The 27,928-nt window shown below is 43.7% G+C and overlaps 1 protein-coding gene across 6 annotated transcripts in view; it reads right to left on the reverse strand.

Moving 5' to 3' along the window:
- Positions 1–27,928, reverse strand: part of ZC3HAV1 (zinc finger CCCH-type containing, antiviral 1) — a 62,898-nt gene that overhangs the window by 2,251 nt on the left and 32,719 nt on the right. The window contains exons 7-14 of one of the 6 annotated variants that reach the window (XR_004957407.1): positions 26,800–26,974; positions 22,549–22,669; positions 20,152–20,254; positions 16,645–16,735; positions 15,762–15,892; positions 15,249–15,382; positions 7,992–8,279; positions 3,642–3,758 (exon numbers count right to left, since the gene is read on the reverse strand). Coding sequence is in view for 5 of the 6 variants with exons in the window: in XM_036247554.1 (XP_036103447.1) it covers positions 8,017–8,279; positions 15,249–15,382; positions 15,762–15,892; positions 16,645–16,735; positions 20,152–20,254; positions 22,549–22,669; positions 26,800–26,974 (1,018 nt within the window). In the remaining variant the exon portion in view is untranslated. Of the gene's footprint in view, positions 1–3,641; positions 3,759–3,793; positions 4,554–6,114; positions 8,280–15,248; positions 15,383–15,761; positions 15,893–16,644; positions 16,736–20,151; positions 20,255–22,548; positions 22,670–26,799; positions 26,975–27,928 lie in introns of those variants that run through there. The other 5 variants (XM_036247554.1, XM_036247555.1, XM_036247557.1 and 2 more) reach the window with 5 other exon arrangements.

Raw genomic sequence — 27,928 nt, forward strand, 5'->3', positions numbered from 1 at the left:
AGGCAACATGTCTGTCCCACTGGAGTTTCGCAAGAGTTTTGTTGTTGTTTATAACGATTTTTTTTTTTTGAGATAGGGAAGACACAGATTTGTTGTTCCACTTCTTTATGCATCCGTTGGGTGCTTCTTGTATGTGACCTGACTGGGGATTGAACCCTCCACCTTGGTTGATTGGGAACAAATGCTAACAATGAGCTACCAGGCTGGAGGGCTCGCAAGCCTTCTTACACATCGAATAGGGCGGAGAAAGATGTAAGCCGGAGGGAAAGGCTTTACCTCCGCTCCAGACAGAGGGGATGGAAGAAGTTGCAAGGAAGAAGTGTCTGCTCCTGGGGAGGGGCCACAGGCGCCATGACCGGCAGCGAAGGTGGCCACAAGCAGCCCACGAAGGTGGACGAGGAAGACAAGGCATTCAGGCAGAAGCAAAAGAGGAAGAAGAAACTTGAGCTAAAATGGAAGGCGGCAGAGAATTAACCCCTGGCCACAGGTGGAATGATGAGATCTGGCAAAAAGCGAGCTGTTCCTTGTGCCTGGGATAACGGGGATCCTCAATTCCATCCCTGTTTCAACATCTGGATTCCTTGTCATACATTTTTTTTTTTTATCCTCACCCGAGGACATTTTTTGACATTTTGTTCAGATAGAGTAGGGGGGAGAGAGAGAGAGAAACATCGACGTGAAAGGGACCCATCCAGTGGTTGCCACCCACACGACCCAACCAGGGCCGGGGACAAACTGCAACCGAGGCTTTGTCATACATCTTTTGCCACCGATAGCTAGAATGCAGTGTTGTCTTGGAGGCGGTTGTACATTTAAGAATAAAATTTTGTAAAAAATAAAGTGCCTGCTCTCACGGATTAGCTGTGAGCAGCAGATTGGAAAATTCATGGGCAAGTAAGAAGCGGAGTCTCTTAGGGTTCTGTGGTGCCCGGCCATTGTTTCTGGGATAGTCAGAGAAATGGTCACCTGGAAATTAATCCTAAATTCCAACAGGTATACAGGAATGTAAGCAGTCTGTTGTCAGAGCTGGCCCACAGCTGTTAACAGGCTGACTCTGTGTCTCTGTCATGTGGTAGAAGGTGCAGGGCGGGTGGCCTTAGGTAGTCAGTACAGGCCCTCTGAGATGCCATATGCAGAAATTCGAAGATTTAGAAGGAAAACAGTGCAAAATATCTCATTAATAACTTTGTTAATTAGGTTAAGCTGATATTCGAATAAAATGCTATTACAATTTCATGTTTGTTTTTTATCCTCACCCGAGGACATTTTTGCATTTATCTTCAGATAGAGCAGGAGGGAGAGAGGGAGGAAGGGAGAAAGAAACATTGATGTGACAGAGACACATCAAGTGGTTGCCACCCACACAGCCCCAACCAGAGCCGGGGACAAACTGCAACTGAGGTACATGCCCTTAGCGGGAACCGAACCCGGGACTCTCTGGTTTGCGCTAACTGCTGAGCCAAACTGGCCAGGGCTTATCTGCTTCTTCAATTCTGAGGTAGCTGTGAGAACACTATAATTATTTACATGGCTCACTTGATAGTTCTATGGACAACACGGGTCTAGACCTGCAGATTAAGCTGTCATCCTTTTTCCCAACAATGTGCTCATTTAATGAACATGTACTTAATCAACTGCTCATGCAGTGACCTAGCAGAAAGATGAACAAGACATGACCTGGGAATTCAACTAGCCTGGTTGCCATTTGACCGGGGGGTGCTGAGGACTGAGTGAGTTAATGTTCCATCATATAAAAAGAAACTAGAGGAAGGCATCGGACGAGAGGCCAGAGACCTCTGCCATGCTAAGTTATAAACTAAAGACTTTGGGAAGTCACTTCAGGAATTCCAGTCGGGACAGGAGGTGACATGATCCCCCACCTAGAATGCTTTGCGCCAATCTAGAGATCTCCCTTTTTTCCCCTTCAACTTTGAACTTAGACGTTCTCGTCTTCTCTTCAGCAAGGCCTTTCCTGACCTCCCAATCTAAAGTAGCTCCCCCGTCTCTACATGGAACTTAGCACTGATCATTTTCCTTCTCGTTTATTTATGCATTTGTAGAATGCAAGTGCGTGAAAGCGGAATGTTCATTTGTCATGTTCATTGCTGTATCCCTAAACCTAAAACAATACCTGGCCAAACTGTAGGACAGGTATTGTAGAAAGATCTCTGGCAACAGTTAAGAATGGATTTCTAGCCCTGGCCGGATTGGCTCAGCAGTTAGAGCATCAGCCGGCGGTCCAGAGAGGCCTGGGTTCAGTTCCTGATAAGGGCACGTACCTTGGTTGCAGTTTGTCCCCGGCCCTGGTTGGGTCATGAAGGTGGCAACCACTCGATGTGTCCCTTCATGTCGATGATTCTCTCTCTCTCTCTCCCTCCCACTCTATCTAAACAAAATATGGAAAAATGTCCTCAGGTGAGGATAAAAAAAAAAAAGGATTTCTAGAAAAGCAAGACAAAGAATTATGGAAGAGCAACAGGATTTGAGGGATTAATCTTAATTTTTCTTAGTTAATCCTCACCCAAGAATATGTTTTACATTGATTTTTAGAGACAGTGGAAGGGAAGGAGAGGGGGAGAGAGACATCAACACGAGACACATGGATTGGTTGCCTCCCACACGCACCCTGACCAGGGCCAGGATCGAACCTGCAAGCCAGGTACATGCCTTTGACCAGGAATGGAACCCAAGACCGTTCAGTGTGTGAGCAGATGTTCTAACCACTGTACCATGCCAACCAGGGTTTAATTTTTATATATGTGGAGCCTGCAATTTGATCCAAGATCAGATTCTCAGTAGGCAGTTGTACATTCAGGTTTAGAGTTGCCCCGGCCGGTTTCTCAGTGGTTAGAGCATCACGCCACAGACCAGAGAGTCACTGGTTCGAATCCGATCAAGGGCACGGACCTCAGTTTCGGTTCAATACCTGGCCCTGGTCAGGTCATGCAGGAGGCAACCAATCGATGCGTCTTGACACATCGATGTTTCTCTCTCTCTCTTCCTCCCTCCCACTCTATCTGAAGGGAAAAAAAAAGGAAAAATATCCTCAGGTGAGAATTCAAAAAAATGAGTTGAGAAAAGATGGAGGGGAATATAGATGAGTGACATCAAAGGCTTAGGTATCTGAAGCTGTGTGTTGATAAGATCACTCAGCAAAAAATGAAAACCAGAGGAGGGAGGCTAAAACCTGGGGAATAGCAAACATGTCCGAAAACTTGAGACACTGCTATAACAGTCAATAAATAAACAGAAGAAATAACTAACTGGAAAAACTCAAGCATCTGCTCATGCTTGGTTTGATGGCATTTTCATGTATTTGAATGTGGGTGCTCAGACAGCAACAGGTTGGCTATCCATTGTTTTATTTACATTGAGGTCCAAATCAAATGGCAACTTTGCCTTCATGTTAATCAAGTCTACACTGCCACATAGGGGTTTTCCTCCCCTCTCTCTATCCTAGCTTTGTGATTAAAGAATGAGGGCTTCTAATGGTGTGACAGCACCGTTCTGATGACCATATACATTTTTAACTTTTGTGCCTCAGCCTGGCCCTGGCCCACCCCTGACCACAGGAAGAAAGTGTCTTAGCAGCTTCCAGCCCTCCCTCTCTGTGCCCCTAAACAAAAGATGAGCCAACCGACTTCGGGCTTCTCCATGGTCACTGAGTCCTGGAATGATAAAGCTGGAAGGGACAAGATACATTCTCTGTCCCTTGTGGAATAAACTGGTGTCTGCAGTTGACTGTCTTGTGGAGATACCTAGAAATAAAGCAAATAAAGGTAGCAGAACAAAATTAATATTTACTTTTTATTAGTCTCAAATTGAGCTTGAGGAACAAGAGATACAACTCAACTACTGAAATACATATAGGTGAGCTTATTCTATTCAACAAAATTTATGTTATCAGCACTCAGGCTAGCTATGAGGTGAACAAGGCAGGCTGACTCGCCCGCAAGGAGCTTACATTCTAATGTGGAAAGGAGACAAGTTCAAGTTGGGCAGATGCTACACATGAACAAAGCAAGGCACAAAGTATTTTAAGAACTGGGGATGTGGGAGGCAAGCATCCAATCTAATCTATAGGACTCCTTATGGAGGTAAACAAGCTAATCTCAAGATGCTAGATATTAACTGTCAGTGGTTCTCAGTGTGATTATTTTGGAAATAGATGGGTTGTTGGTTTCATAATCACTGGGGACTATTACTGGCACTCAGTGGATGCGGCCAGGGATAACAGATGTCCTGCAGTGTATGGGTTAGCCCATACAATGAAGAATTATTCTGTACCGTACGAGTTTCTAATGTCCTGCTGGACATTTATGTAGGACCTATAGCTCGCCTGAGAGAATATAATAAATCTTTTCCTCTTGGACAATCTGTAATTTGTCTTGTCCTATCATTCTTAAAGTAAAGCAATTTCGCTCTTTCCCTTACCACATACAGATAAGGTATAAGGTCTGCTATGATTTACCTTAATACTGGTCTTCATTTCTAGTGTCATGCACACCTCTTATCTTTCATTTTCCTGCACTTTCCTTTTAAAGATGTTTTTACTGATTTTTGAGAGAGGGGAAGAGAGAGACAGAAACACCAATGAGAAAGAAACATCAATCGGCTGCCTCCTGCATGCCTCCCACTGGGGATGGAGCCCGAAACCCGGGCATGTGCCCTGACTAGCAATTGAACCAGGACCTCTGTCCGTGGTATGAAGCTCAATCCACTAAGCCACACTAGCCAGGCTTTCCTGCACTTCTTTACAGGAAGTAGCCTCTGATCGACTCTTAAATCCAAACCTTTCACTCTAAGTAGGAGTAAATAGCTATTTCATGTCGTATAGCATAGTCATGCTGGAGCATATACATAATGAAATTCAATTTATTTTTATTACAAATTTCTTTCCTCCTGTTTCTCCACTATAATAGAGTTAGGACAGTAAATTGATTTTTAAAGATATGCATGTGTGTCAGTAGACTGCATTATGTATAAATCATCTCAGGACATGGAAGGGGATGTTACAAAATATCTGCTCTGAAAAAGGTGACTAGATCTGATAGAGTTTGTGGTGGTCACCATAACTGGGGGGAGGGGAGGGTGCAACTGGCATTTAGTATGTGAGAGCCAAGTATGCTGAACATTTCGCAATACATTGGACAGTTCTTCACAGTAAGGAATTATTTATTCTGCACCCTGTACGAATTTTGAATGTCTCACTAGACATTCGTGTATGACCTATAGCTCGTCTGCAAAATATGTCCTCATTTTCTCCATTTCGACAATCTATACATTTTCTTGCATAGTATCTTTATTATAACTAAGTTCTTATAGAAATAAGTATTAGCATATGCAAATAAGTTATTATATCACTAGTTTTTATTCTAATGTCTACTTGTATCCCGGCTGTTTCACTTTCTCACACTTCTTTGTACAAAATAGCTTTTGATCTCCAACCTTCTTTTAAGTTCAAATTATTCATTTTATGTAGATGTAAATATCTGACTACTTATTTAGGTCTTGTAGTATAGTTGTGCCCAAATTACATACTTTTTATTTCCCTTTTTTAAAAGTTGGTATTTCTTCAATTTAAATGTATTTCTAAAGTTGTGTGTAGGTATAGTATGTTACCACTGAACTGCATTTTTTTGAGGACAGTAATGAGGATGTTACAAAGTATTTGTCATTAAAAAAAAAAGGCAGGGGTGCTAGTTGAGAACCACTGAGCTCCGTGAAAAGTACCAAAGGACAGAAGGAAAGCCAGAGCGGCTTGTGTGCGAGAAAAATAAATGATGGAGGGCAGTGAAGGGAGACATCATGTGAGGCCATGATAATGAATTTGAACTTTATTCTAAAGCCATGATCAGGCCCTGGCCAGTTTTGCTCAGCGGTTAGAGCGTCGGCCTGCAGTCCGGAGAGACCCGGGTTCAGTTCCTGCTAGGGGCACGTACCTCGGTTGCAGTTTGTCCCCGGCCCAGGTTGGTCGTGCGGGTGGCAGCCACTCGATGTGTCCCTTTCACGTCGATGTTTCTCTCTCTCTCTTCCTCCCACTCTACCTGAACAAAAAATGAAAAAGTGTCCTCCAGTGAGGATAAACAAATAAAAAATAAAAAAATAAAGCCATGATCAGATTTGTGTTTTGAAAGGTTATTAAGTAAATTTTTTAAAAATATGGCCATTCTTGCTGCTAAGTAAAGAACAATGTAGAATGAGACAGATATTTAAAAGGGAAAACAGAACTTGAAAACAGCTTTGATGCACAGGGGAAGGCCACGGAAGGGATCAGAGACAACTCGTGGATTGCTGCTGGAGCAACGTGTGAACCGCGATACCACGTGCTTATACGTATGAAGAACCTGGGGCGGAACCAGTTCGTTTGAGGGAGGCAGAGCGAGAATTCCGTTTTGGAGAGATGCCTCTGAAATATCCAACTCGAGATGTCTAATGGATCATCAGGCAGAGTTGGATAAATTGCATCTCTACAACATGAGAGTCAAGATCAGAAAATGAAAAATCCAAAGTGGAAACTACCATGAAAAAAAAAAAAGTAAATGTGAGTAACTATGTGTGGCAAGCCTCCCAGAAAATAACTCTGCGTTAAAAAACCCTTATGCAGGTGTTACTGGTGGAGCCCTATAAGCCAAGGAGTTGTGGCGTGCTTTGCATGGATCAAAAATCTGACTAATATAAAATCTCTAATGCTAATTAATTTCTGTAACATGTCTGCTGGAAGGAACTATACCAGAAAAATTTGGAGATTGGGATGGACTGTTTTACTATTTTTTTTGGTACGTGCCCCTAGCAGGAACCGAACCTGGGGCTCTCTGGTCCACAGGTCGATGCTCTACTGAGCCAAACTGGCCAGGGTAGGATGGGACTGTTTTAAAAGAAAAACTGGAAGGGCAAACCTGACTCATAATAAGGAACTTGATCCAGGCAGTTCAAATGCTCTAAAAACTGACTGTACTATAATTCCACAGTATCCGTTATATTTTAAAAAAGAAGCCCCTTGCAGGGGTAATGCCTGTTTAAGGCATTGTTCTCTTTGTTCTGATTCTGTGCTCACCAGGAAACAAATCTCGACTCCTTAAGGGGCCTATCCTTCAACAGGAAGGCCCTGCTCCCGTTTCCTAGGTGAGCCTCATCTGCCACAGCGAACAACTACAGGAGCACTCAGGTTCATCGGTCATGCGTGTGTGACTCTGGTGACTGCATTCAACACTCCCAAAACGCACACACTTCATGAAAGTCCGACCTGAGGAAAGCCTTCTCTGGAATCATATTGATTAGAATATAAATGCCTACTTTACCATAATTATATAAAGAGCCCAAATAGGCCATTAACTTGAGTTAGTGCTTCTGTCTGAGCCACACTTGGCAACTCTTTTCACTGAATTCCAGAGTCGACCTCGATGGAGACCCCTAAATAAACGCAGAGATAACGAAATGTATGCCCCAAATCAGTTTCACTACAACAGTACAGTAATGTAGCTGTCTATAATATCATTTAAATTATCTTTACTTCCCTCCCTCCCCCATATTCCTAAGCACCCCCCCCAACTTTACACAATCTTCCATCCAAGACTGTACTGTCTCATGTCATTTCAACAGGCATTTTTAAATTTCTCTCAAAGTTCCCAAATTAATTTTTTTTTGCAACCTAACCAAAACAAAATGATGACATACAGTAAACTATGAGAACAGGTGGGAAGAGAGCAGTTGCTACAATCACAGAAGTTTTAGAAATTGGCCTTTACCGGTTACATCTAAGGCAGTGGTTCCCAAACTTTCTGACACAAATCACTGCCCAGCTCCCACACGCACAAACAGTGATTTAGTTGCAAGGGGATGCATCCTGGACGTTAGGATTTTTTTAAGTTTCCAGATGATTCAAAGTTTGGGAACCACTGATCTAAGGATTTGATAGTCAGGTGAGGAGATGTAGCTATTGTCTGGAGCAATCTGGTTCCATAGAGAACGGAAGGACTGTGGCATCAGACCTTTATAACGGTATACTCATCATTTCTAACTTATCACGCAGGCTTTATCTTCATTCACATATTCAATCACATATTCTGGGTAAATCTGATCTTTCTGAAAGATTACAAAAATGGAAGGATTCCTCCTTGTATCCACGCAGCTGTCATACGGTAGTGGAGGTTTCGTGTAACCTCTCTTTCCTTCAGTAAAGTCTCCGATCAGGACTCGGGCTATAAACATAACGGTGTTTTTGAGATCATGCGGGCAAATTTTATTGGCAGAGATGGCATCTCTTGCAAAGTAATTTCCTAGAAATAATAAGAAAAAAAAAAGGTTACGAATTATTGCAAAAGAAGGTATGTAATTTACAAGATTATTTACACAAAATAAGATGATGGGCATTGACTAAGCCAGCAATTTTCAACCGGTGAGCCGCAAGAATTTTTAAAACATGTAACACCTGACTATTTAGTCAGGCGCACTGAACTCTTTTCCCTTAGATTGTTAAATTAAAAAGTCGACAACAGCCAACACAACCATAGCTGTCTGGTGTGAATGAATCTAAAGGATACCTATCTTGGTGTGCTGCAGAATTCTAGTAATTGGTTTCTGTGTGCCATGAGATGAAAAAGGTAGAAAATCGCTGGACTAAGGATATGTCAACAATACTTTACTGATACTTATAAACTTTGCTTTGTACTTAAAAGATGTTTACTATACAAGTAAACTTGAATACAGTGTATAACCCTACTGGAATAATAGAAACGTTTGCCACTGTGCAGGGTGACAATGATGGTGGGAGCCACTGGGTGCAATGACCAAGTGGGAGACAACACAATGACCCGATTCATGCAATTCATGCAGGGTGAGTTGAATTGTAACTGATGAACCAAAGATATTCCAGCAGAGGCCGTTTAATATTGTAAGGAACAAAGGTGACTTACTACGGGAGAAAGGTCGTGAAAATGTGAAAGGAAGAGGTATAAATGAGCAAAGACTGACCCTAGCAGAGCTTTCAGACACTTGATCCAGCATCCTCAACTCTAAAACAACCTGATGATCACTGAGGTGTCCATACTCCACAGATCAACAATGATTTCCTCATGAATTAAAATGTCCTATGTTTATTTTTATCATTGCCACGTGCTTTTCTGCCCTTTAAAAATATATTGAAGCCCTGGCTGGTTTGGCTCAGCGGTTTGAGTGTCAGCCTGCGGACCAGAGAGTCCTGGGTTTGGTTCCCGCTAAGGGCACGTATCTTGGTTGCAGTTTGTCCCCGGCCCCGGTTGGGGTGTAGGTGGCAACCACTTGATGTGTCTCTCTCACGTCAATGTTTCTCTCTCTCTTTTCCCCCTTCTCTCCGTCCCGCTCTATCTAAAGATAAATGCAAAAAAAAACAAAAAAAAATGTCCTCCGGTGAGGATAAAAAAATAAATGAGAGTCCAACTACACTGACCTACCATTACCATCTCCTTCACAAACACAGACAACAGCTTGGTGGGAATTCTCACACCTGTTCCTTGGCATTTACATTCATATATACACATAGAGGCTAATATGGTCTTATTTTCATGCATTCATAAACAGGGTCATACTATATGAATTGTTATGCAACTTTTTTCCACTTTAGCCCTAGAAATCTTGCTATATCAGTGCATCTAACCCCATCTTGTTCGTTTTCATGTGTACCTTAATGTAACTATTCCTGCATTACTGAAAGCATAGGTTGATTTCACTTTTTGTTATTACCAAAAACACTTCTAAATAAGTGCTTAAAACATCCTAGTAAATATATCTTTGATAACCTGTATAAGTAGTTCTGCAGAAAAGATTGCAAAACTATAACAGCTGAGTCAAAGGACATGAGCATAACAAAATTTGACAGATGTTGCAAATTGCCCTTAAAAAATTGCCTAAAGCCCAGCCAGTGTGTCTCAGTGGTTGAACATTGTCCCATGGACAAAGAGGTCACTAGTTCGATTCTCAGTCAGGGCACATGCCCAGGTTTTGGGCTTGATCCCCAGTAGGGGGAGTGCAAGAGACAGCCAGGTAATGTTTCTCTCTCATTAATGTTTCTCTCTCTCCCCCTTCCTTTCTGTCTAAAAAAATAAATAAATAAATAATGGTCTAAAAATTTTATCATCAACAGTGAAGAGAGGGCAGAGAGGGAGAAAAATGGTGACCAAAAAATTTTAATTTAATTAAAAAATTTTTTTAATGAAGAAAGTCCTGTTTCACCACATCCTTGACAACATTGGATATTATCTATCCTTTTAATTTTTTCAATATACTGGGCCCCCAAAATATCTAATTTTAATATACATTTCCCTGAATATTAGTGATATTGACCATTTTTTCACATGCTTATTGGCATTATTTCATAAGCTTTTTCACTGTTTTGCCCTCCTATTGTATTGTATGTCTTTCTCTTATTGATGTGTAACCAAAACAAGCCTATATTATGGAGTAAGTCCACTGGGATCTTTTTACAGTTTTATAAGGTGGGCCAGTAGATAAGAGGAAAATGACCAGCACACAAACAAAAATCACCAACCTACTACGTGTCTATTGGGCCACCCACTCACTCCACCGATGACTCTATCCCAGCCAGTTCCAGCTCCTCAGTTTTAACAGACCAACAATTTCACCTGCATCCTGTACCGGCTGCGGCAGCCTCCATGAGCAAACGCCCAGGCTGCGCGCACTCTGTGTGCTGTTTCTCACTGTGACGAATACCCACTACGTATTCTGGGTCACACTCCCCACCTCACTACATCGTATTCCAGTCATACCTCATTTCTCAAGTGTCTGCAAAGAACTATTCCTCTTATGTCCATTTCCAGAACTGCAAATCAATTTAAGCTATTTTGAAAAGAAATCTCTCTATGGCATATACATTTCTGTGATTTAAAAAGTAGAACTCAGCCCTGGCCGGTTTGGCTCAGCGGTTAGAGGGTCGGCCTGCGGTCCAGAGAGACCCGGGTTCGGTTCCCGCTAAGGGCATGTACCTTGGTTGCAGTTTGTCCCCGGCCCTGGTTGGGTCGTGTGGGTGGCAGCCACTCGATGTGTCCCTTCACGTCGATGTTTCTCTCTCTCTGTTCCTCTCTCCCCCTCCTACTCTACCTGAACAAAAAATGGAAAAATGTCCTCAGGTGAGGATAAAAAAAAAAAAAAAAAAAAGTAGAACTCATTTTACCCCTTCTTTTACTGAAATGTCAGAAGCAGATAGAATTCTGACAGGTGCTGTTACAACAGAGGGCGGCCCTCCGGAGTTACTAAGGTTGGACTGAGCCATTTGCTGCCATGCTCGTGGCCACAGCGTGAGAAAAAAAAAAAAAAATGTTGTGTCTGCTTCTTGCAGATCATTTTTTCTCATCCTCCACTCAAAAGCTGTTCACTTTCTTCTTGCCACCTGCCTCTAGCATCTCTTTACTCCCACACTCCACATTTGCTGGCTGGAAAAAAACTACTGTTTCTGAAACAAGACTGAGTGGATTCCACGGAGCCGCCAAGAATAAACATACATGATCTGCAGTACAGGAATTTTATAACAACTCAGGCCACCGTAACACAATCGTTCGTTCCTGCAGATTCTGAGTTACATTCCAGAAAGCTAACATGTCCAGAGGAGTGAATTCCAGTTATGTGTAAAATAAATAGTATGGAATCACAGGTCAAAATAGATTTGACTTAGCCCTGGCCGGTTTGGCTCAGTAGTTAGAGCGTTGGTCCATAGACCAGAGAGACCCGGGTTCGGTTCCCACTAAGGGCACGTACCTCGGTTGCAGTTTGTCCCCAGCCCCGGTGGGGGTTGTGCAGGTGGCAACCAGTCGATGTGTCTCTCTCACATTGATGTTTCTCTCTCTGTCTCTTCCTCCCACCCCCCCTCCTGCTGTATCTGAAGATAAATGCAAAAAAAGTATCCTTGGGTGAGGATTAAAAAAAAAAGATTTGACTTAAAGCAAATGAAATGAAATCAACAGACTGTCATTCCATCCATATTTTTCTTTAGCGTGCACTTTAATTGCTGAATAAGGCCATAAAATCTACTTTGAATATTCAGAGGTAGTTGTACATGTTTTAATTGGCAGATTTACTTTCATACTTGTTCAATCAATTTTTTTATCTATTTGTAAGCAAGCCTGAGTGCTGATTAGATTCTCCGATTATTTTTGTCTCCCCATGATAGCTCAAAGAAAGACTTGTGAAGTCAATGGCAAATGCTTCTTTATACAGGTATTATCGATCTTTGGAGCACATTTTTATCATTCTCCATTCAAAACAGGAGTCATTACCCTAAACGACTAATTTTTAACATGAAGCATCAAGCCCGGCTGGTGTGACTCCGTGGTTGAGCATCAACCCAATATGCTGACTTTCTAAAATCTACTTTATTCATATTTTCCTTCATTGACGTAATGGGATAATAGGGTCAACGACATTGGGCTTTTTTCCCTTTTTGGACACATCCAGACATATTCTTTGCATCGGAGAGAATTAGAATCTTTAGGACTCTAGACGGAGAAAGAATCATGGTCAGCTTCTGATGATCGATAGGATCGAGAAATGCACTGCAAAAAATAGAGTTTTGTTAACTAGACAGCACTCTGAATAAGACCAGGGAAAAGAACCCTCACTAGGTTGAGAGTCAAAAAGGGTCAAGTTGGCTCTGACTCAGTCATGCAGGGGCCTGGGGCTCCACCGTTCAGGGCCTGGGCTAGCAGCTGCTGATGTCCGAGGAGTCCATGTCCGAGGGAAGGACATGCCTCACCGCCAGGGTAGCGCACCAGCATTCCAATTCTCTGTAGATTCTTTCGGGTTTTCTATGTAGACATTCATATTATCTGGAAAAATGATATTTTTGTTTCTTTCTAATCATTTAGCATCCTGAAGTGCCTAGGTTGCAGAATCTTAGGAGGTCTTATAGCTGTGATACGTGGCAGCACCCAGCATCTTAAATACGTTCCCTGGCCTTACATGCCTCCTGTCTAGCCTCTTGAATCCTTCCTTGCTGAGCGACCTCCCAAACATGTGCTTCTTTTCCTAACTTCACTTTGCTTCCACTTTTTATCCAAATCTCAGATTTTAAAATCTCCTCTGACTATGGAGTTAAGTGCTGAGTTCTCATCCTCGGTCCTGACGGATCGGCAGTTGCAGCCTAACTTCTAGCTCTTATGAACTCTCTCACTAACCTTTGTCATCCTCCATCTCCCAGTAGATACCTACTTTGCACCCCCAGGGTATAAGGAGAGAGCCCAGAGCCCTTCTCTTTTCCCAGGCATGGCTTATTTGTTCAATTCCCTTTAAACAGTCACATACGAAACTGCACAGATAACAGCCTCACCAGAGTGGTTTCACACGTGCACCAGGGGGCTTTCTTCCCCCTCAGAGAGCAGCATCTTTGCAGTCTACCACTTGGTCTCTTTTAGGATAACTGCCTGACCTTTTCAAGATACTGGACCCAGTGGTTCACACCAGTGTATCTAGCCAGGACTAGTAGCATCAGGGGTGATGAGAACAGAGCGCTAACATTAAAAATAAATCCAAACAAGCCCTGGCCTGTTTGGCTCAGTGGTTAGAGCGTTGGCCTGTGGTCCAGAGAGACCCGGGTTTGGTTCCCACTAAGGGCACGTACCTCGGTTGCAGTTTGTCCCCGGCCCTGGTTGGGGTCGTGTGAGTGGCAACCACTCGATGTGTCTCTGTCACATTGATGTTTCTCTCTCTCTCTCTTCCTCCCGCTCTATCTGAAGATAAATGCAAAAATGTCCTCAGGTGAAATAAAAATAAGTAAATAAATAAAACCCATTTCAGAGGGTTTCAGTACTCGTCTCTTTATAAAAGAGGAGGAATAGACGAAGCCAGGTACGGGGATGCCTATGTACTGTATTTCATTTTCTAAGATCAGTGTCTGAGTTCTGGCATAGAGAGACTTTGAAAAACTGATGGGTTTAAACTTCACACATTATATCTCACGCAAGATGGTTACCCACTTTCCGCAAACATTTCTAGGCAAGTTTTAGTGATGCATCTCAGTTTAATGAACTTAGGAAATTCTCACCAAGTCATTCCCCAGGTTAAAAGTCTAAACTCACCCTGGCCAGTTTGGCTCAACAGTTAAGTGTTGGCCCATGGACCAGAGAGGCCCAGGTTCGGTTCCCGCTAAGGGCACGTACCTCGGTTGCAGTTTGTCCCCGGCCCTGGTTGGGTTCGTGTGGGTGGCAACCACTCAGTGTGTCTCTCTCACATTGACGTTTCTCTTTCTCTCTTCCTCCCTCTCTCCCTCCCGCTCTATCTGAAGATAAATGCGAAAGTGTCCCCGGGTAAGGATAAAAAAAGTCTAAACTCTACAGTTAGCCATACTTTGTACCACGTATCCCTTACTCTACACACTGACTCTAGGAGGTGAACACCCATACACACCTTTCCTTGCGAACACCTCTCCAGCTGGGTTAGGTGTCCACAGGACCTATTCTTTCCCTCCACAGCCTCACAAGCAAGCATTTGATTAATTCTGTGAAATAATTGATGGGGGGCCATGTCTTATTTGTTTACCATTATGTCCCCAGCATACAGCAGACACTCAAAACTATTTCTTGGCTGACTAACTGGCTTCCTGCTTTAGTTTTAGGGGGTGGTGTGGGGTGAATTTAATCTTAGCTGTACAAGTTGAGCCCACTTTGAACCTTGAGAAACTATTACTTGTTCCTTTAAGACGAGAGCTTCTTTGTTTTGTGTTGGTTTGTTTCTATGAGCTGCATAAGGGAGGTTAGGAGCAAACAGAAAGAGCAGAAGAGACTTTGTGTAGGGGCAGATACATATGACTAAAGTCCCCAGGTGACCCAGAATGGCCTCAGATGGAGAGGACTCTTCTCCCATCTTTGTTGAAACCCACCCATGGCAGTAGAAGCTACTTCAGATGGCTTCGATGGGACGGACATAGGTCAGGAAGAGCCTCGGCCAGAACTAACAATGGTAGACCATGTAGCCAGCAGGTGGCGTAGTTTGCAAGTGTGTGTGAGATCAAAGAGTCTCTGAGAATTAAGGTATTTCATGAAAAAGGGAAATTTTCTCTTCCAAGAAAATGCAAGGCAGAAACAGGACCAAGGTGCAGCAGTCAAGTCCAGGACAATTTACCATTAAGGTTCAGGCGAGCTTGTTTTCCCTCCATGACCGCAAAAGCGTGGTTAATACAAACGAATCACATATACCTCATAACAGAAGCTTATGCAGAGCCTGAGTTATGACCATGAGCCAGGCTTCTCTCTTCAAGCACAAACCTTTTCCATATACGGCGTCAGGACTCCCATGCAACATCCAGTCAAAATTATCCGAGCAGATAGAATCCACGTGGTCACGGTTTGTGGCACAAAAGAGCATTTTTTCATTGATCCTCTCCATCTTCATTTTTTTCCTAATAATACAGGAAATGTGAAACTTAACACCGAGAACATTCCTCGCCCGCTCTGGTTTAATAACATGAATGCCAATTATAGTCTAAGTGTCTTAAAATTTCATTTCACCAACGTTCAGAAGGGGAGCTATTTACATTTAAGACAACAACTGTAAAAAAAAAAAAAAAGTTTTTTATGAGACTTTTACAGATACATGAAATCACTGAGTTTTCAAACTAAAGCTGAAAGATAGAAGCTTGAGGTCAGACAATGAAAACTGGAGAGCAAAGAAACTGCTGATGACGAAAAGAAACCAGTGACTATAAATCTTAAAGGATAGACCTTGACTGATCCTTTTCAATCCCATGTAAAAAAACACTTGATCACATGGCCACCAACCTTTCAAAAGTATTCAAGAGCTGTGCATTCTTGAGCTTCTTGATCTTTTCAATCTTGACATTTTTCATAGTCGCTTTAAAATACTCACTTATTCTGACATATTCCATGTATTGGTTATTGATCTCTAACAACTAAAATAATTAAAAAATAGAAAAATGTGAAACAGGAAACATTTCGAGTGCGCCACGTCCACGTGTGTGGCCCACTATACCACAGCATATCCTTGCCAGGCCTCTGACAGCAGGTAGGATAAGCTGGCTTAGATTTCCCCACCTGGCTGGCACTAGGCCCATCTTTCAGGCTGACATGGCTAACAAAGCATTATTCTGAAAGGTAAAGGGAGGCCCCCAAGGTGTCTGATTTAGTCCACTGGTCTAGCGAGTTCCTTGCCTAAAGCCAGTGCAGGGTGGAGGCATTGAAGGTGCCCATGCAGTCCAAGCCAAGCAGCCTGTACCCTAAGTTTGAGCACCATGTGCCATCCAACCAATGGAGGAAGTCCTGCCCCAACCAGGCTCGGTGACATGGTGAGGCATAGTTTGTGACTCCCCTTGAAAGCAGCTTTCAAACTCCATCTAATGGACAAGTCACATTACTCTCCAAGTTCCAGTTTTCAAACCCATACAGTAAGTCACAAGGTTGTCATCAGGTCTGCCCCAATGAGACCCTGTGTGGCGGGACTCTGCAGACAACGAGGCTCCCAGGGGAGGGTGGCTGTTCACCGGGAAAGGGGCACCACCACCCTTTAGCCACCCGCCTTTGAATCTTGACCCAAGAGTTTGACAGAAGCAGTTGATTCTTTCATTCCAACAAAGACACACATTTGTAACAAAGTGCTTTCCCCCTCTTTCCAACGGTCACCCACCAAAAAGTAAAAGCCAAGTACCTCATATCCATTCACCGGGGGGGAGGGACACTCCTGCAGAGGAAGACGAACTGACCCTAAAGGCTCTGGCGGGGTCTGTGCCGGCTTCTGGCTACAAATAAGAGAGAGTACGAGTTCACTTGGCCTCCTGTCCCAGCTGCGCAACTACTTCTGTCCTTAACTTCCAGCCACTAAGCCAAGGCTTCTCAGATCATTTAAAAAAAAATTTTTTTAATTGATTTTACAGAGAGAGGAAGGGAGAGGGAGAAAGAGAAACATCGATGAGAGAGAACATCAACTGGCTGCCTCCCGCATGCCCCCCACTGGGGATTTGGCCCACAACCTGGGCATGTGTCCTAACCGGGAATCGAACTGGCGACCTCTTGGGTTGATGCTCAACACTGAGCATTTTTCTTTGGACTACATACCTGCATATTTCTGATAAAGATGTACCAGCAATCATGTTTTTTTAAAAGTGCAGAAACTGTCTGGCCGGTGTGGCTCACTGGTTGAGCGTCAACCCACGCACCAAGAGGTCGCCGGTTTGATTCCTGGTCAGAGCACATGCCCAGGTTGGGGGCCAATCCCTGGTGGGGGGCATGCTGGAGGCTGCCAGTCGATGTTCCCTCTCATCGATGTCTCTCTCTCTCTCTCTCTCTCTCTCTCTCTCTCTCTCGAGCTGCCAGTCGATGTTCCCTCTCATCGATGTCTCTCTCTCTCTCTCTCTCTCTCTCTCTCTCTCTGTCACTTCCTCTCTCTAAAATGAATAAAGGAAAAAATAGTAATAATTTTTTTAAAAAGTGCAGAAATTATTCAAACTTTGGTAAATTAATTAAATGTTATTTTCCCATTCATTAAAAATGTAAAGGCACTGATTCTTTTTTATAGTTCTGCTCAACTTTCTAAAGTCCTAATGTGTTAGCATTAAGTATTTTCTTCAGCTTCTTTCTCAGATGATACACATTTAAGTACCTGAAAGGTACAGGGGGAAGAATCCTGCTGCTGAGGAACTGTATTTCAGGGTAACCATACAGGAGAAAAAATTCTTCTTTGCAGACAAATCACAGCTATTAGTTACAGAAGCATTGACAGAATGAAGAAAACGACATTTTGTAACCCCTCATGAAGGGGGATCTAAACAATGACCATCAATAGCTATTAGAACCGTTACGTGAAGATCCGATGGAGAATGTTATAACGGAGGGATCAGACTGAAATGACTTGAACCCACACTCCCATCTTCATCACTAAAAGTAAGACAGCCATGGATGGACCTGGAGCAGCGGTTCTCAATCTGAGGGTCGCGACCCCTTTGGGGGTCGAACGACCCTTTCACAGGGGTCGCCTAAGACATAACGGTAGCAAAAATTACAGTGATGAAGTAGCAACGAAAATAATTTTATGGTTGGGGGTCACCACAACGTGAGGAACTGTATTCAAGGTCGCGGCATTAGGGAGGTTGAGAACCACTGGTCTAGAGGGTATTAGGCTCAGTGAAATAAGTCAGTTAGAGAAAGACAAATACTGTACCATATGATTTCACTTTTGTGTGGAATCTAAAGAACAAAATAAATGAACAAACAAAATTGAAACAGACTCATAGATACAGAGAACAGACGGATGAATGACTGCCAGAGGGGAGGAAGGCTGGGAGCCTGGGTGGAAAAGGTGGAGGGATTAAGAAGTACAGATTATTAGTTATGAAACAGTCACAGGGATGTAAAGTCCAGCATAGGGAATCTTGTCAATAATATTGTAATAACTATGTATGGTGCCAGATGGGTACTGGACATATCAGGGGGAACACTTTGTAAAGTACATGATTATCTAACCACTATGCTGTACACCTGAAACAAACACAAAATAATATAGAATGTAAACTGTAATTAAAAAATAAAATTTAAAGTTCATTTCAGCAAAAAAGAAAAGAAAAAGAAATTCAGAGAAAATTTGGCAGTAGTGGCAGAAAGTAAAGCTGAAGGGACATGAAGATTGGAATTCTGAAGTTAAAACACTTGAAGCACCGCCTGGCGGCTGTGGCTCAGTGGTTGGGCATCGACCCTGCACCAAGAGGTCACCAGTTCGGTTCCCAGTCAGGGCACATGCCCAGGTTGTGGGCCTGATCCCCAGTGGGGGGCATGCAGGAGGTGGCCAATCGATGTTCTCCCTCATGGATGTTTCTTTCTCTCTCTCTCTCTCCCGTCCTCTCTCCCTAAAATCAATAAAGAAAAAAAAATATTTTTAAAAAACAAAAACACTCAAGCACTAGCCAGAGAAAACTATTAGGAGATCGGGTGTGGCACAGTTGGTTGGGCATCATCCTATACACCAAAATGTTTCCAGTTCTGTTCCCAGTCAGGGCACATGCCCGGATTGCAGGTTCGATCCCCGGTAGGGGGCGTGCAGGAAGGAGCTGATCGATGTTCGACTCTCACATGGATATTTCTCTCTCTCTGTCCCTTTCCCTTTCTCTTTAAAAATCAATTTTTAAAATCTTAAGAAAAAAAAAAAACCTGATTACAGGCTGCTCAGCTTCTAAATCAGAATTGGAACCAACTCCCACTCCGAAGGCCCTGACACATCTCAGTTCTTCCCATACTTGAGAGAAACACTGATGGGAGAGAGAAACATCTATCGGTTGCCTCCAGCACGCACCTTGACTGGGCATCAAACCCGCAAGCTGAGTGTGTGCCCTGCCTGGGAATTGAACCGGCAACCTTTCGGTGCACCGGCCAAGGCTCCAACCAACTGAGCCACACCGGCCAGGCCCACCCTTAGATTCTTGGGAAATGTCTTCCTTATTACACCATGTTTATCCTTTTACTAATTCCCTCTTTCGTGAAATATCTTAATTCTTACAACCAAAAGAACCTAATTAGAATACCTCGATTTTGCACTTGCCATGAAATCCATTTTACATAATCACACATCACTCCAGGGAAAAAAAAATCCAACTCCAAAAATGTTCACAAATAACATAGATTTTACTGAGTTTCATGCGCACACAAAGAAGAGTTACATTGAATTCCCCACAGCAACAGTTCCTTTAAAAATCCCCTTTGTCAACGTTCTCTTTCTCCAAACCCCTTTGCTCAGGCAGCTCCCTCAACCCTTTTCTCTTTCCCTTTCTTTCTCAGCCGACCACCCTCTCTATAAATTCCCTCAAACAAAACTAAGGATACACAGAAGAACCCGCAGCAAAAAAAAACCCAACTCAGTGCTTTTGATTATTTCCTAGGCGCACCCCATTAATCCAGCCATTCACAACCACAGAAGCTGAGCCCCAGAGCAGCTAAGATATGTGCCCCCTGTGAGTTGGAGGGAAAGACAGATTTCTGCTCTGGCTTTCTCCCCATCACTCTGTGCTGCTTCACAAGCACCTACTCATAGGCAATGCGAAAGGGAACTTCAGTGTCATGCCAGCAGGAACATCTCAAGAAAACAGGCTCCAGATTCATGAGTGACTCGTGAGCTCAGTGCGGGACCATCTCAAACATCTGTCAGGAAGCAGTGCCACAGAACACTTACTCGGGCCCATTTTTCAGCCGCGCCACATCCCGGGCAGACACAAAGGCTGGCCTTCTGATGACTTCCTTTTGGGTGTTGGAAGCTATGTTTGTCTGAATCATCCCTTTAGACAGAAACAAAGAAAACAAACAAGAATTAAGGAGTAGGCCTAGAAAAATGATGTATTGTTATTTTTCAGAGGCTAGAAACATAGGTCTGACCTATATATTTTTATGAATAGAGAAAAGCCTTTTGGATGGAAAGTGTTCATGATAAAAACTCGTCATCTTCACTGTCCTTTTTATAAGACCCAGAAAACAAAGAGGTAAACGAGTATTTAGCAATTAATCTAATCTTCAAGTCAAAGTCAGATGGTAAAGAAGAGTTACAGGGCAGCCAGGTAACAGGATATCATCCATGTAAGCGGCCCAACACCAGGCATTAATGATTATATGATAAATCATTACATATATTTTGAAGGATTTTTTTCTACATCAAGTGTGAAATGTTACTTCAACCCATGCATGTCATAGATCTAGGTCCAAGCTATAGCCAGAGTGATTGTTTTAAAAAGGAAATCGTTGCATATTGCCAGTGACCACTTTGGAAAACAGCCTGGCAGTTTCCTATAAAGATACACTGTACACGTGGTCCAGCAATCCCACTCCTTGGTATTTACTCAAGAGAAATGACAACCTATATCTACACAAAGACTTGCAGTTGAATGTTCCTATTAACAACCCAAACATCCATCAAGGGGTGAATGGATAAACAACAACAAAAAGACATATCCTGATAATGGAATATTACTCAGCCATGAAAAGGGAAGAACTATTATACATGCAACATAGCTAAATCTAAAAAAAAATTATTCTGAGTGAAAGAATCCAGCTGTACACAGAGTACACACTATAAGATTCTATTTATATGAAGTTCTAGAATAGATAAAACAAATCTATAGTGACAGAAAGCAAATCAGTTAGGGGCAGGGGGAAGACTCAAAAGGGCAAGCGAAAACATTTTGTATTGTTGGGACAGTTCTCTATTTTGATTAGGATAGAAGTTGCATGTACAATAAAAGGCATGCATTTCATTGTAGCAATTATGATATTCAGAATAGTTGACGTGAAATGAAACAAACACACACGACAACAAAAAGAACAAATCAGATCATGTCACAACTTTCTCGTGATTTCCAGATCATAAAACATCCAAGTTTCTATGTCTACTCTTGTTTCTTACAGACCTGCTTGCTGTTCTTTGAAACTTCAGGCTTGTCTGCAGCTTATAGCTTCAGCGCTAGTCTCCCCTCTCCTGGGGGGCTGAGCCCTCCCTTCCAAAGTTTCCCTCTCCCATAAAAGGAGACACTCTGCCAAGACTCCATTCTCTCGCTGGTTCACCACATTGCTTCTTTTCCCCGAAGCTGGGAACACTTTCTGGAATTGCCTGGCTTGCCAAGGTCTACAACAGTGCCTGGCACACAGCTGATGCTCCCACACTCATTTAATGAATGAGACAATGTAAGAAATAGGAGAGAGAGAAAAAAAAGAGTCCGAAAAAAGGAGAAACCTCTGTAACAAAAATTAATTAATTTAAAAAAAAGAAAAAAAAGACTCCAGAATCCTGCAAACTGCTTTGAACTGCTTTCTCTGAAGCAAGTGAACAAAATTATGGGTCTAATTGCTCCAGACTTAGGAACCTGGAACACTGGTTTTCAACTCTCCACCACCTTTTAGGTTCTCAAAATGACAGGCTACCAGCAAAAGGGAAGAAAAGTTTAACTTAAGTCATTTTTCAACATCCAAGCGAGGAGATTTTTCTTTTTCTCTGTTGCCTTCTAGTCTTGGTCCACACGCATACATTGCTACACTAACAGGCACGTTAAATTCAAAAAAATAAATATTTTCCAGCCCTGGCCAGTTCAGCTCAGCAGTTAGAGCACTGGCCTGCAGGGTTACAGGTTTGATATCTGATCAAGGGCATGCACCTGGGTTGCAGGTTCGATTTCCCCAGCCCTGGTCGGGGCCTGTGTGGGAGGCAACCAATGTGTCTCTCTCACATCGATGTTTCTCTTTCTCTCCCCTTCCCTGCCTCCCACTCTCTCTACTTAAAAAAAAAAATCAATGGAAAAATATCCTCAGGTAAGGATTAACAAGAACAAAAAATCTTGTCCAGCCCTAGCTGGTGTGCTCAGTGGTTAGAGTGTTGGCCAGGGTTACGTCGTTACTATGTGTCAGAGGCAAGGCTCCAGGGCAGGGTTCTTCTGAGAGCTGCTGGCTTCCAGGCGCCACACTGCTGGTCTTGCTCACGAGAACCCTGATCCCGGGAGAAGCGCACACGCCTTCTCTGCTCTCGTCATACAAGCGTCCCTCCTGCTGGATTCCGGTGGCAGGCACCATTGCCAGACGAAACTCTTACCTTGGAAACTCAGCTCATAGTTCTCTGAACCCGCATGAAACGTCACGACACCCCTCGGACAGCAGAGGAAGAAAGACTCCAGGTACTCAGAGTCGATGCTCGAAATTTGCTGATTACCTCCCTAATTTAAAAAAAATAATAAAGCAAAGACTTCATGGGAGGCATTTAAGAACTCTCTACCATTGCATCTTACATAATTTTAGTTTAGCCACGAGATTTAAAGGAAGGTGGGTCCTGCCCCCCAGACCAGATCGTGAAGGCTCCCCCTTTGTAGTTTTCTCCCTCCTGGGACCAGGAGAGAACAGTCTACCTTGTAGGAACTGTACGTGCTTGGTGTGTGCCTGAAAAATACAGCTCTTTGCAATCCTCTTTTTACACCTTCCATAAAATATGATCAAGTGGACCGGGAAACTCAGACCCACAGTGTGGACATCATGTGCGCCCTGGCTGACAGAACAACGCGCGAGCACGGAGGGCCTGGTGACAACACTAGCCCGTCACACGGCGAGGACGCCGGGGAGGCTCCGGTGCACTGCCGGCCAGACTTAAAGGACCTGCCCCTTCCCCTCTGCACTGACCCAGGGGAGCAAATAAAATGGGCGGACCACCAGCCAGTCAGCAACACTAAAAAGGCACTTGAATTTGCCACTGACTGGGGCTATAATGAAAGGGACGAGGAATACCCCCAAAATATAAAGATATAATATCTAGTCTCAAGACCCATTTTATGGTAGAAGTGGCAGCCCAGGGGCAGATTGGGTGTAAGCCCCCTACAATATGAGCAGATATTGTATCCTTCATTTCTGACTATTTTTTTGGTATGATTTCCTTTTGTTGTTTTTTTTTAAATCCTCACCCGAGTTTCCATTTATCTTCGGGCAGAGTGGGAGGGAGGGAGGGAGGGAGGAAGGGAGAGGCGGACAGAGAGAGGGAGACATCAATGTGAGACCAGTTGCCTCCCGCACGAGTCTTACCACTGACCAAGGCTGGGGACTGAACCGCAACCAAGGTACGTGCTCTTGACCACAATCGAACCAGAGACGCTTTGGTCCTCGGGCCAGTGCTCTAACTGCTGAGCCAAACCGGCCAGGGCCTTTTGTATGATTTTTATGTCCATTCTTATGCTTTCTATCTCTTTTAAGTTCTCACAGATCATCCATTCTTTCCCACTGAAAGCTCTCCTTAGTCTCTGGGACCCTGATGTCACTAGAATGCAAATATTCTCCAACCCTTTGCACTTATTTTACTGAACATTTCAAGTATTTGACAAAAGAACCATTGAGACCTATAATTTATCTTTGTTTTAACCAAAGCTAATTAGCTTGACTTTGTAATTTCTACTTCACTTTTAAGAACTGTACTTTGCCCAGCTGGTGTGCCTCAGTTGGTTGAGCAAATTCCCAGGAGGTCACAGGTTCGATTCCTGCTCAGGGCACATGCTGGTGTTGTGGGCTTGATCCCCAGTAGGGGCCGTGCAGGAGGCAGCCGAGAGGGTTTCTCTCTAACCCTCTCCCTTCCTCTCTCTAAAATCAGTAAAAACATATTTTAAAAAAGAGAGCCCAGCCGGCATGGCTCAGTGGTTGAGCGTCGACCCATGCACCAAGAGGTCGTCGGTTCGATTCCATCAAGGCAGGTGCCTATGTTGTGGGCCCGGTCCCCAGAGGGGTCATGCAGGAGGTGGACGATCTAAGTTCTCTCTCATTGATGTTTCTATCTCTCTCTTCTTTTCCCTTCCCCTCTCTCTAAAATCAATAAAAGAAGTATTTAAAAAAAGAAAATAGAGCCCTGGCCGGTTTGGTTCAGCGGTTAGAGCGTCGGCCTGCGGTCTGGAGAGACCCGGGTTTGGTTCCCGCTAAGGGCACGTACCTCGGTTGCAGTTTGTCCCCGGCCCTGGTCGGTTGTGCGGGTGGCAGCCACTCGATGTGTCCCTTTCACGTCGATGTTTCTCTCTCTCTCTCTCCCACTCTACCTGAACAAAAAAAATGGAAAAATGTCCTCGGGTGAGGATAAAAAAAAAAAAAAGAAAATAGAAAAGGAACACTAAGAAAAAAAAGAGCCCTAGCTGATTTGGCTCAGCGGTTAGAGCGTCGGCCTGCGGTCCCGAGAGACCCGGGTTCGGTTCCCGCTAAGGGCATGTACCTCGGTTGCAGTTTGTTCCCGGCCCTGGTTGGTCGTGCAGGTGGCAGCCACTCGATGTGTCCCTTTCACATCGATGTTTCTCTCTCTCTTCCTCTCTCTCCCTCCCACTCTACCTGAACAAAAAATAGAAAAATGTCCTCAGGTGAGGATAAAAAAAAAAAAAAAATAAGAAAAAAAAGAAACATTACTTTGACATCACCCTTGGGTTGAGCATAAAAAGAACCTGTAGAAAGCTCAAGAGCATGGGAGTTTTCACACCAAGGTGCTCCAGAGGCCAGCGCAGCAGAGAGGAGACAAACAAAGAGGAAGGGGACAAGACACTCTGAGCCCCTCTCCTATCTCCACAGGGCAGCTCTGTTACCCCAGTGTGCTCCCTGAGGTTCTGGGAAAGACTGTTTGATAGCCTGGACGGGACGCTAAGACAGCTGGGAAATCACCGGGCTACGGCATTGACCGTAGGGTCCTGCTCAGAACCACGCTCACCTCAGCAGGCGTGCGTCCCCTCTCTGTGCCCCCACAGCAGGTGTTTTTCTCAGGCCCCATTAACAGAAAAAAGTGTTGCTTCTCCTGAGAAACTGGTGTTTCTTCCCAAACAGACACAGGGATGTTTTTTATCTTTATTTTATTTCTTTATTGATTTTAGAGAGAGAGAAAGGGAGAAGTAGGGAGAGATAGAAACACAGATGAGAGAGAACATCGATTGGCTGCCTCCTGCATGCCCCACACTGGGGATCGGGCCCACAACCTGGGCACGTGCCCTGACCAGGAATCGAACCAGCGGCCTCTTGGTGCATGGGTCGGCACTCGACCACTGAGCCACACCGGCCGGGCCAGACTCAGGAATCTTGAAATATCTTGTTTCTTTGCTTTGGCAGCTGGGCAGCTCAGAACCAGCTTCACAGCCCATCAGCTGCTATGTCTAACTTTATGCTGGAGTCCCTGCTTTGTGTTTGGCTTTATTTTAATCTCTTGTTTTATATTTTAATCTCGTTCTCATCACTCTGCTTTCATTGGCTACTTAAGTGTGCTCTCTCTTTCTCTCTCTTTCTCTCTCTCTCTCTGATCCTATGACTCAAAAACAGGAAGGGACACTAGACAGAAGCTCTGCTTATCTGAACTTCTATCCCCAATTAGCATGTCCCTATGTGGGTAAGCCTCAAACGCCCCAGGTCCAGTCTTTCACGTCCCTCTGAATCCAGACTCAATCCCAGTGACCCCCTGTATCAGGCCTCTGGTTTCCCCACTCCCGCCTCTCTTCCCGCCGGAAGCAGTCATCCCTGTCCATGTATGCACCAATACACAGAAAGCTATCTCCAGATCCCACCCCAGTCCCCAGCAGTGAGGACAGAGGGGCATGCAGCTGACTCCTGCCTCACGCAATTTCTTTAAAATAATTAAGTCCTGCCCTGGCCGGTTTGGCTCAGCGGTTAGAGCGTCCGCCTGCGGTCCGGAGAGACCCGGGTTCGGTTCCCGCTAAGGGCATGTACCTCGGTTGCAGTTTGTCCCTGGCCCTGGTCGGTCGTGCGGGTGGCAGCCACTCGATGTGTCCCTTCCACATCGATGTTTCCCTCTCTCTCTCTTCCTCTCTCTCCCTCCCACTCTCTCTGTACAAAAAAATGGAAAAATGTCCTCGAGTGAGGATAAAAAAATAAAATAAAATAAAATAATTAAGTCCTGGCCAGTTTAGCTTAGTGGTTAGAGCATCAGACTACAGACGGTGTCGTGGGTTCAATTCCAATCAAGGGCACATACCTCAGTTGCAATTTGGTCCCTGGCCCTGGTCAGGGTCATGCAAGAGGCAGCCAGTCGATGTGTCTCTCTCACATCAATGTGTCCCCCCCCCGCATCTGAAGCTAAATGGAAAAGTATCCTCAGGTGAGGATTTTAAAAATAAATAAATAAATAATAATTAATATATGTTTTTGTTTATGACTGCAACCAGGGTACATGCCTGCAAACACAATGCCGACACCGTTGTGTGTAATGTAAAAAGCCACTTCCTCGACCACGTCCACGCTCCATGGTAACCATGGAGGCGTCCAACACGTTAGTAATGGTTTTCTCCTGGAGTCGCGTTTTAGCACACACCTCCGCAGGAGGAACAGAACTCACCTTCTCCCCATACTGAACCCATTTGTTGGATCTACTCTTCCAATACCAAATCCACTTTGTGGTGAAGACAGAACCGTTCGATTTCATCTCAGATGAAGGTGTGGAGATACGTCTGATGGGCTTCAAATTACAAATCATTTTCTGGAAATTGATCTTTAAATTTCCAATAGAAATGCTGACGGGGAAAAGTTTAAAGTTAATCAAAATGCTTCACTGACCTGTTTTCTACAATCTGGTCTTCCCTAACAAAAGCACAGAATGAACATTTCAGAGCTGAAAGATTTTCTTGATACAGCTGCCGATCTTACAAATAACAGGAAAAAGTAAAACACAGAGAGGTAATGTAACTTGCCCACCCCACATATTTAATGGTATCACAAAATATATTCTTTCCTCAAAAACTATCCCAAATAAAACCGTGCCCGTAGTCCAGCCGGTGTGGCTCAGTGGATTGAGCATCGTCACAGGCACCAAGAGATCACTGGTTCGATTCACAGGCAGGGCACATGCCCGGGTTTCGGGCTCGATCCCCACTGTGGGGTGTGCAGGAGGTAGCCGATGGGTGTTTCTCTCTCACTGATGTTTCTATCTCTCTCCCCCTCTCCCTTACTCTCTCTCTAAAAAAAAAAAAAATCAGTGAAAATCAATCAATCAATAAATAAATAACTGCTCACAAAAAACTTGGCTCAATATTAGAAAGTGAGTTAGAAACTCAAGGTAGGTCAGTGTTTTCAATTGTTTATCAGAATACCTTTTAGGGGAACCAGTGAGATCCACTTTATTGCCATAATATTAAGACATTATTTGCCTTTTTCACTTGCATACTTTCACAGGTACACAGTAGAGTTTTAAAGAAACTACATCATGTGCAATTTCACAATCGACTTCCAAAAATATAAAGCAATGACATTCTTCTCAATAAATGTTTTTGTTTTGGAAAACAGTTATTTTCAGTTATACACATCTACAGGTATAGTTATATGCATATAACTACATAATTATATAAAAGTAGTTATATAAAATGTTATTTATATTGAAGTGTAATGAGTTTATTCTTTTGGGTTTTTTTTGCATTTATCTTCAGATAGAGCGTGGGGGGGGGGGCATTGATTTGAGAGACACATCGAGT

The sequence above is a fragment of the Molossus molossus genome, unplaced genomic scaffold, assembly GCF_014108415.1.
Source record: "Molossus molossus isolate mMolMol1 unplaced genomic scaffold, mMolMol1.p scaffold_m16_p_7, whole genome shotgun sequence".
NCBI classification, from domain to species: domain Eukaryota; kingdom Metazoa; phylum Chordata; class Mammalia; order Chiroptera; family Molossidae; genus Molossus; species Molossus molossus.